The sequence below is a fragment of the Callospermophilus lateralis genome, chromosome 7 (genome assembly GCF_048772815.1).
Source record: "Callospermophilus lateralis isolate mCalLat2 chromosome 7, mCalLat2.hap1, whole genome shotgun sequence".
Classification (NCBI taxonomy): domain Eukaryota; kingdom Metazoa; phylum Chordata; class Mammalia; order Rodentia; family Sciuridae; genus Callospermophilus; species Callospermophilus lateralis.
Window position 1 is genome coordinate 114,538,233 of NC_135311.1, and position 10,894 is coordinate 114,549,126.

The window sequence follows — 10,894 nt, forward strand, 5'->3', positions numbered from 1 at the left end:
AGCAAAGAATGAGGTGATCCCATCAGTTTCTGTCACTGTGGCACTCTAACAGGCACAGCCAGTCTGTTTTTGCCGCAGTCTGGCTGGGCACAATTCAGGAGCCACTTGTCAAAACAAACTAACTTTATTTTTAGAACCACACACGCCAAACAAAACCGCTCCTCAGGAAAAACCCTCAGAGCCCAACTGCCACCACCGGCTTCCCACAAGCCACTCCCTCAACCCCCAGCCTCTCCACCTCCCACAATCCTCCTGCTCTTGAGGCCGATTGGCTGGGTCGCATGGGCGGAGCCAAAAAAGTCCCCCAATGAGCAGCTCCGTGGCCTGAAATGGGCAGGGAAACAGCCCAATGAGCATCACCGCAGAGGAGCCAATCAGCTAGATGTTGCTGGGGCCGCTGTGAGCCAATCATCAGCTGGCAGTCTGAAAGTTTGCTGGGGCCCCTTCGTCTGTGGCTCTCAACATGTTTTATCTTTTTATCTAGCTCATTCTACTTTTTCTCTCACATAGACTTCTAAATCTACATTACTCTCTTGTTAAAACACCTATAATGATAATTTATGACAGTCCAAAACCCAAAATGGGGGGCTGGAGATGTGGCTCAAACGGTAGCTCGCTGGCCTGGCATGCGTGCAGCCCGGGTTCGATCCTCAGCACCACATACAAATAAAGATGTTGTGTCCGCCAAAAACTAAAAAATAAATATTAAAATTCTCTTTCTCTCTCTCTTAAAAAAAAAAAAAAAGAACCCAAACTACTTTCATCATAGGGTCTTTCCAGAGGAAGAGGAGACAAGACCTCTATTTCAACCTTCCAGGCTCTAGACATTTTACAGAAAATAATTTAAGGATTTGTCAGATTTTAACAAAGAGGAGGAATTCATTAGAAAGTGAAAGGTGAAGACACACCTTCTCAGAGCTGAATTCAGGCCATCTCTAGAGTTAGAAGTTATTTTGAAGTCTCTTCTTTTAAAGGATACTTTGTGATGGGTGGCATAGGAAGGTGTGGGATAGCAACATCAGCCTAGTGAACTCAGTTCTTTGATTGCAGATCTCTAGAAGTTGATGGTGGTCTAATCTTCCAGGATCTTCAGACTGACATTATCTCTTCTATCTGGATGATGTTTGGAATGTGTCTATATTATTGGTTTCTTTAAATACATCTCCCTATGCTTTATCTAATCCAAAAACACATTGTGTAGGCTAACAGTGTAGTTAAACTTTGATCAAAATGAGGCAATTTGCATAGATTAATTAACTTACAATAACTCTAAGATTTGTAGATCTCTCAGAAATTTGGGACTGATAAACCTGGAGATAAAAACAAATCTGGGGAGTAAGTCTGACCATGGGGCTTTTAGATTTACAACTACTCTCTCTTTTTCTTTCCCCTTTGTCTTCTTTCTGCCTATCTTTATTCCTTTCATTCTACCTAAAAGGTCCTTCATTACTGACATTAGTCTACTTACTATTCAAGGCCCTTTTTCTAATACTTTCCTTTTATATATCCCAGAGGGGTAATCAAGACAAGAGGTTTGGAATGGAATTTAGACAATTGAGCCTTTGACTCTCAGAGATTAGCAAGACACTCCAGCAGCAGCATAATAAGAAACTTCTCACCCAAACTGTTGGATAATGCATGTTGTCAACTCCCATCTGTTCTGTTCATCATATCATGAATTAAAGTTGATTTGAAGGTGAGGTTAGAATTTTTCCCTGAACCCAGAATTCATAATTATAACTCTGAAAATAGCCAGTGCATCAGTCAGTCTAAAATTCTCCTTGTTTCCTAATTGAGCCATCCTATTTTCTTATATACACCAATGATGATTCCCAGGAAGAATATTTTCTGTTCATTGCCTATTTAATCCTTTACTAGACAACTCAATATCACTTCCTCTGCAAATCCTTTTCTGGCCCCACCCTGCAGTGGTTGCATTTTAACACCAGTGCACTAGGCAGGAATTATGGTCAAAATTATCCTCGGAAATCCTTTAGGAAGGGACAACCTAGGAGACAGCTATATTGTTCTCTTGTTATTCAGCAGAGTCAGTTTTTCTCCAACATGGCAACAAATCACTTTTTAAAAAAATATTTTTAGTTGTAGATGGACACAATGGAATTGGCTGTCTGTGGACTGATACCTTTGAAACCATGAGACCCCAAATAAACTTTTCCTCCTCTAAATTTTTTTTTTTTTTTTTTTTTTGTATAGGGGATTGAATCCAGGAGCACTCAAACACTGAGCCACATCCCCAGCCCTATTCTGTATTTTATTTAAAGATAGGGTTCTCACTGAGTTGCTTAGCCCCTCACTTTTGCTGAGACTGGCTTTGAACTTTGATTCTCCTGCCTCAGCCTCCTGAGCCGCTGGGATTACAGGCGTGCACCACTGTGCCCAGCCTAAAATTATTCTTGTCAGGTCTTTTAGTCAGAACAGAAAAAAAAAAAAAAACCTGACTAAAACACTCATATTTGAGTAATTAATGCAGGAATATCCTGGCTGCATATTTTTCTTATGCAAAGGACCAGCACAGGCCAGCCTATGTCTATGGCACAGTCCACAGCATAGCACTTTCCTTTCAATACCTCTGGTTATACCTCTTCAGCATGGATCCTAAGGCAGTAGCTCTGACCACCCTCCCTTCTTTTCTCATCCACTTCCATTCCTTTCCTACATAGCTGCTTATGGTCTTCAGTCTGACAAGTGAGGACTACAATCCCAGATTCCACCTATCCCCACTGGAAACTGAACCCAGGGTTCATGGTAGGCAAGCATTCTACCTTGAAGCCTCATCCCTAGAGACATTTTTAACTATCTCTATATTCCATCTTCCCCCACTACACACACAAGTAGAAGATGGGCCCTACTGAATAGAGAGCCAATCCTTGCAGGATAATTTCAATATAGTTCTCTATCTTTATTCATTAATAACACCACTGCACACATGAGGGAAACAGTGTTTTTCTGGGAAAAAAACTGGAGTTCATCACATTTCAGATGTGGAGGTAAACCCTGATGTGGGCAAGGGACTCTGGCAGTCGGAGCAGCTGCAGTAGGGCTCAGAGGAGCAATCCCTCTTCGTGGCAGGTTTTTGGGCAAGGATCATCCCTTCCAGGTCCTTCACTTTGTTTTCCACCATCTGAAGTTTTTTCAGAATTTTTTCTTGCAGACCCAAGGACAGGAAGAAATTACTACTGTTTTGATTCTGACCATTCCCTTCTGGGTTGGCTAGCAAAGCCTGAAAAAAATCTGAGCCCTTCTTGTAAAGTTGGTAGAGTGTGATTATAAACAGCAATATTTTCTAAAACAAAACAACAGAATTTGAGTGTTATTTGTTCATTCATGACAAATGCCAGTTTACTATAAATTCTAAAGGTCTAATAGTAACAGTAATACCTCATTCCTATGCCAGAACTTTCATTTAACAAAACATTTTCACATCTATTTAATCTTTTGAATATTACTACAAACTGAAGCGGTAGGCAGTTTTTCAGACCACTATACTTTGGAAGTATTTTTGCATTTATTTAATGAAGATTAATAAACCAGGTACAGTGGTACACACCTATAATCCCAACTACTTGGGAGGCCTAGGCAGGAGGGTTACAAGTTCAAGGCCAGCCTCAGCAATTTAGTGAAGGCCTAAGCAATTTAGAGAGAACCTGTCTCAAAATAAAAAATAAAGGGCTGAGAATGTGGCTCAGTGGGTAAGCACCCAGGATTTAATCTCTAGTACCAAAGTAAATAAAAAGGGCTAGGGATGTAGTTCAGTAGGCAGCTTGAATAGCACATGTGAGGCCCTGGGTTCAATCCCCAGTACTAAAAAAATATTATATGTAGTAAGTAATATTATTAACTTGCTGAAATCTGCCACATGCCAGACTCTGTGCTAGAAGTCACTTTGCCTATGCATGACCTATATTTATGCAGAAAAAAAACCTGGATAACTATTTAGATATCTTCAAATTTAGACCCTTTCATTGTTCAAGGTCCATATTGGAAACAGTAGAACCAGGACTAAATTAATCCAGGAATTTTCACTTCCAAGTATAGTGGTCTGAAAAGCTAAATTTCCTGGTCATAAAAGTTTGTTTTAATATGCTAAGACAGATTCCTGCTGGGATGGGAATAAAATCAATCATTTTTTTTGTTGTTGTTGTTAAAATAACTAGCCCTGCTTATTGAATATTGCATATGCTAAGCTTTAATCTGCACAACAATCCTATGAGGGAAAAAGTTAAGGAAAAAGGTGCTTAGAGGTTAAGTGATTACTCTCAGGTTACAGAACAAGTGATTCAATAGAAACTGAGGCCTAAGCAGTCTGAGTCCAGAGCCACAACATTAACTACTCTGTAATACCATTACTACCCAACTGCTTAAAAAAAAAAAAAAAAAAAAAAATGGCTGAGGTGTCTGAAGACCTGCAAGCTTCTCTTTCAGACTGAGCTAAACCCAGAATTAGAGTTTGTTTCCTTTTGCTCCTTTTCCCTCCCTTCCTTCCAGTTGAACCCAGGGATGCTTTATCACATCCCCACCCCCTTTTATTTTTTTGAGACAGCGTCTCTCTACTAAGTTTTTGAGGCTAGCCTTGAACTTGCAAATTTACAATCCTCCTGCCTCAGCCTCTGGAGTTGTGGGATTATCAGTACACACCACTGTGCCCAGAAGTTTGTTTTCTTATTTGGTTCTTCTATTAACTAACTGAATATGTGTGTACACACATACTCTCTTCTGTTGAAAGTCAGTTGGATTGCATTCAATGACATTTTGGAGAACTTAATTTGGAATCCTAAAAATTGGGTTCAAATCTCAGTTTTGTCAGCTCTAATGACATGAACTTGGGCAGGTGATAACCAAGTTACCTCACCTACAAAATGGAGGTGATAATCCCTGGCCTGTCTACCATGCAGGGTTTTGAGAGGTTGCTGGACCTATTGGTGCACATTTGTAAATCCCAGCTACTCTAGAGGCTGAGGCAGGAAGATTTCAAGTTTTGGGCAAGCCTTGACAACTTGGCCAGATCCTATATCAGATAGATGATGAAGAGAAACAGGGCTGGAGATGGAGCTCAGTGGTAGAATGTCCTTGGATTCAATCCCCAGTATTGCAAATAAAAATTATCCCGTAATAACTTCTGTATTTATCAAGTAAACCACTATTTAAGAAAGTCCTCTGTAGGGCTGGGGCTGAGCTCAGTGATAGAGCACTTGCCTAGCACATATGAGGCACTGGGTTTGATCCTTAGCACTGCATAAAAATAAAATAAAGGCATGCTATCCATCTACAATTACAAAAACATTTTTTTAAAAGTCCTCTTTAAATCCCGTCTCCTTTTACTTCTACTGAACATCAATGCACTTTAGTTTCCTCATTTGTCATGTGAAAATAACCTCTATCCATTTCATATTAACTATTGGGATTCCCAAAACACTTTATTATTAACAAGAAATTATTAAACAGAAGAATGTAAAATCCTGAATGTTTCTCACAATCCCAGCTAGTTAAATTCCTATTCCCTCAAAGAGCCCCCTATATATGGATGGAGGCTTATCTTGTTAAAACAGAATAATAAAAAACATTGTGATGACTTCATATACTTCCTTATCAGTTAAAGAGCACTGTCATAGTAAGAACAGAAATACCCAAGATCCTGGTTATCCTACAATGTTTATTCTATAAACATAGTAGGCACTCAAAGACAAATAAGTGATCAAATAAGTTTCGGGGTAAGATTATGAATTTGTTTGGTCTATTTTATGACAGCAGACAAGCAAAGATCATTGTAAGAAAAGAACATTTTATGCTCAAAACCCAGAGGTGGAGATTTTCCAGGATAACTTAGTTTCTACCATCTTGATACATGGGTTCACACTTGATCGTCTACATGGTCTTAAATAAAGCTAGGTGGCAGCAACATGGGAGAAACAATCAAAATTCAATTTATAACTATTTAAATTTCTCTGTAACAAAAGAGTACAACCTGAATTGACCGAACACTTCGTTTCCATAAGACAATTAATCCTACTGCCAATAAAATTAAAAAGCAAATCCTCAGGGCGATTTGCACAGCCGGAGCAAGATTTTCTAGTAGCCCCAAATTTGTTTGCTGAGGCACATTGGTCTCTCCCAGAAAAGTTGCTTGTAGCCAATTCCATATTGTGCCCAGAGAGAGAGAATCTAAGAGGTTGTCCCAAGTAGAAGATGAAGGTGAAGATGGTGTCATTTTAATACAGCTTCAGGAACTACATGTGCAGAGGCTTCAGGAATTTAGACTGAGTTAGGGAGAGTGATCTGGGAGCCCAAATGTTCTGGAGTCATTGTGAGCTGTGCTTTGTGATGTCACTATTCCAAAGGTCAGATCCTTCTCACTCAAAATCAGGCACTAGCCTGTGTCTTCAGTTTATTCTATTGCTTCCTTTCATCTTTGGCTAGTTGCAGCACTCTCGGATATAATTTTCTGCAGTGATGGAAATATTTTATATTTGCCTTGTCCAATGTGGTAGCCACCCTTCACTTCAAATATGGGTAGTGGCCAGGTGTGGTGGCATACATCAGGGACTGTAACGCTGGTCATTCTGGAGGTTGAGGCAGGAGGACTATAAATTCTAAGCCCACCTCAGCAACTTAGTGAGAGTCTGTCTCAAAATAAACAAAAAATACTGGGAATGTGGCTGAGTAGTAAAAAGCCCTGGATTGAATCCAGTGCATAAACACATACATAAATGTGGGTTGTGTTGCAAAGGAACTAAATCTTATATTTTAATTAAATTTAAATTGTCACATGGAGCTCATGGCTACTCTCTTAGTGTAGATGGAGAACATTTCCAACAATTCCTTGAAATGAATGGCAGTTATTTCTCACATGATGTGAGAAAACTGGAAATTCGAGAAGATAGGGTTTAGAAAGGGCTTTCTTTAAAAGTGAGTAGTTTACTTTGTAAATGTGGAAGGCAGTGACTACTGGATCATTTTGTAGCTTTTCATTCTTTTCAAGTCACTATAATTTAGAAATTGTGATTTTTAAGAAGGGTTTTCATATATTTGAGACTCATTTGCATACCTATTTACAGATGGGGGATCCCACCTTCACAAGATTTGTATTAGGAACAAATGGCATAATTTTATAAAATATTTTGTAAGCAATTGCTTGCTACACTGTAACCTGCATGATGGGTTATCAAATCAATGATTTATTGACTAGTACCTAACAACTCAGCAAGATGGTGGGAAGATATTAAGTGGATGTCCTGTTCCCAAAAATCTTTCATGAAAAAACAATCCACAAGTAAATGTATCATCTAAATTGTTAGATCAGATTACAAAGACAGAATTCAGAAAAGTTTGCAATGAGAGGAGGGGCACAATAAAAGAAAAAGGATGTTATGACACAAATTAAAAAAAATATTATCTGATACATGAGTTGGAGAAATAAATACCACAGGCTTTGATGTGTTCATTCTAGCTGAGAGAAAGAACAGGAATTGAAGAGCCTCATGGAGAGGGAACCACTCCATTCTGTACCTGCAGGAATAAAAGGAGCCATGGAAGTTGCTTGAGTCAGCAGAGGTGCATCAGAAAAAGGTGTCTAGGACGCTGTTGGAGATGGAGTGCTTGTCAGAAAGAAATGATTGACTGATTTAGGAATGACTGCTATTAATGTTAAACCCACAGCCCACCAGCAGTTCAAAAACTATTAAAGAATGGTATCCAGAAACTTTTTGAATAAAGATAGGATTATGATAACTGAAATATTTCACAAGACTCCCTATATTAGATTAGATAAGCACCTTATACTTCCAGCCCACCTATATCCATTTGTGCAATTTGGGGCTTAACATCTGTTTTCCCTGACTATTGTCAATCCAACACAGGAACCAACCATATATCCACTTTGTTGACTAATGTATCCCTAGTGCTTGGCACATAATAGGCATTTGAACATTTAAAAAATATATTTTTAGTTGTAGATGTACACAATCCCTTTATTTATTTATATGTGGTGAAGACAAACCCAATGACTCAGATGTGCTAGGCAAGTGCTCTATCACTGAGCTACAGCTCCAGCCCACTTGAACATTTTTGCAAATACATTTATAGGAAAAACTGTTCATTCATCAAGTGGTTATTAATGTATTTTACTATTTGTTTAGACAGAAGCATTACAGAGTAGCTGTTAAGATAAGCCTTGGGAACTGAGGATGTAGCTCAGTGGTGGAGTGCTTGCCTAATTAGGCATTGCCTAATTCCCAGCAATGCCCTCCCACCCTGTGCCTTTGAAGTATAATGGATCTGGGTTTGAATTTTAGCTCTTTTTTTCTTTTTGCTTACTTGGGCAAGTTATGTAACCTAAGCCTCAGTATCTTCATTTGCAAAGTGACAATAATTCCTATCTTGCAGAGCCTGTAAAAAGGATTATATAACTTGTGTGAAAAGAACCATGTCACACATATAGGTAAGGGCTACTATTACTGTAACATTTATGACTAAATAAAAGGTATGGTAAGTCTCCAAAGCATAAGGTGCCTCAAAGAAAATCTGGCTCAAAAAAATCATTAAGTTTCTGATTTCTTTTCAACACATGAACACATTTAACAATAAACTTAAACACCATCTATGCAGGCATCTCAGCACACCCCTAGAGTGTCATCCACCCATCCACCACTCAGCAGTCTTTGATATCACACCTTCCTAACTTAACAGCTACTTTCAAGCCTTCAATAGGTTCTTCACTGCCTTTCAAATAAAATCCTATGAAGAACATGGCTATAGGACACTAAAATTTATTTTTTCTATTTAGCTCTCCAAACTTCTCTCCTTTGCCTCTCCCATTTATTCTTCCAACTACAGTCATAGTTGTTAATGCCTCTAACAGTCAAAGCTGTTGCACCACAAACCCTTTGCATGTAACAGCACCCCCCCTCCAGGATTGAACCTAGCAATATACTACAACTGAGCCCCAGTCCTTTGAGACAGGGTCTAAACTGCCTATGCTGGCCGTGAACTTATGATCCACCTGGCTCAACCAGCCCTGAGTAACTAGGATTAGAGGCATGTGTCACTTTGCTAAGAGGATTACCTTTACTTTACCTGGCTATCATCCATCAATAGATATTGATTTTTCAAGTTTGTCCAAATAACATGTTCTCAAGGAAATTTTGCTGGTTTTTTTGGTCCTCAACTCAATGTTAGCTTTTTTTGTTTTAGGGTGCTTTTAAAAAAATTTTCTTTTAGTTGTAGTTGGACACAATATCTTTATTTATTTTTATGTGGTGCTGAGGATCGAACCCAGGGCCTCTCATGTGCTAGGTGAGCATTCTACTGCTGAGCCACAATCCCAGACCTTGGGGTGCTTTTTTTTTTTAGGTGTAGATGGACACAACACGACGTCTTTATTTTTATGTGGTGCTGAGGATTGAACCCGGGTCCTGCCTGTGCTGGGTGAGTGCTCTACCGCTGAGTCACAATCCCAGCCCTTTGGGGTGCTTTTTTTTAAAAAAATTGTTTTTAATTGTGGATGGGCACAATACCTTTATTATTTTTTAATGTGGTGCTGAGGATCAAACCCAATGCCTCACACATGCTAGGCAAGTGCTCTACCATGGAGCAACAACCCTAGCCCTCAATGGTACAACTTTAATTATCTGTATTATTTTGCTTAATATCAGGCTTCCTTACTAGAGTCTGATGTGTATGACACAGGAAACTTACACCCTGTTCTATATTCAATCAGAAGCTAGCAGATGGCATGTGCTTAGCAAATACATGGTTTCTTGTTAACTATTCATATAATTTTCCTCGGTCTCTAGTCCTTTTTCTACACCTGCAAGCTAAATCTGCCAAATATTTATTTGCAGGGTTTTTTCGTTTTTTGCAATGCTAAGGATTGACTGTAACCTTCAACATGCTATTCAACTTGCCCCTCTACCACTGACTCACAACCTAAACCTCATTTATAGGTTTTATAATCTCCTGCCTATTCCATTTAGTTTTCTTTCTTTCTCAAAGGGGTTCAGACCTCCAAATGGTCTGTCAAAAATATTTATTCTTGAAGGTGTAGACCAAGGAGGTCACACTAGGCCAGACTTTCTACATGACAGCTTATATATTAATCAGTAGTATGATGACAGGAGGCATCATTTTGGGGGTGGAAAGGAACCACCTTTCTGATTTTCATGTTTCTTTTACAAAGCAAGCAAACTTAATTTTTCACAGGTTACATCTTAGTCAGAAACAATATACACAAGTTTTCCATTTCTATACTTAAATGAAGAAATGTCAGCACTGGATATATGAGGTGATCTGCATGACCTGGCTTTCATCTATGCTTGGAACTCTAGTTTCACCATTCACTTTCATAAATAATACTGTTTAATTATGGAAAAGTGGTATTTTGGGTACTTCAATACCTTTTACCCGTTTTTCTTTTTCATTAAGTGTCCCTCCAGGCTAGCATTCTAGTCAAGAGATCAGAAACTGAGCTTCTTCTATTTGTGTCACTAAAACTCAACATGACCAAACTCATTATATAAGTTTTCCATGCTCTTCCCAAATACCCACTCATCTCTTTGTATTTCCATCTTATTGGTTTCATCACTGCCAAATCTTAAGTTTTCCTCAAATCCTTTTCTTCACCCTTCAAGTCCCAACAATCTTGTCTTTTTACATATTGTTTCATCTACTCTTCCCTTTGCTAGAATTACTATGATTACTTCAATAGTCATATTACCTCCTATCCTGTTCTTGGAACTTCAAATCACACTTGAATTTCAAGTCATCTATAAATTAATTTGAATGTGTACTTAACATCCTTCAAAGGTTCTCAGTTGCTTATAGACTCAAGCCCAAACTCTCCAATGTTCACAGGTTCCTACTTATCTCTACAATAAGTATC

The 10,894-nt window shown here is 38.7% G+C and overlaps 1 protein-coding gene across 1 annotated transcript; it reads right to left on the reverse strand.

The window, feature by feature from the left end:
• Positions 1-2,989: 2,989 nt before the first annotated feature.
• Tmco2 (transmembrane and coiled-coil domains 2) lies at positions 2,990-6,226 on the reverse strand. Its single transcript, XM_076861509.1, has 2 exons — positions 5,984-6,226; positions 2,990-3,304 (listed from the first exon to the last, which is right to left on the reverse strand). Exons 1-2 carry the CDS (start codon positions 6,224-6,226, stop codon positions 2,990-2,992), a joined length of 558 nt encoding a protein of 185 aa, XP_076717624.1.
• Positions 6,227-10,894: the final 4,668 nt, after the last annotated feature.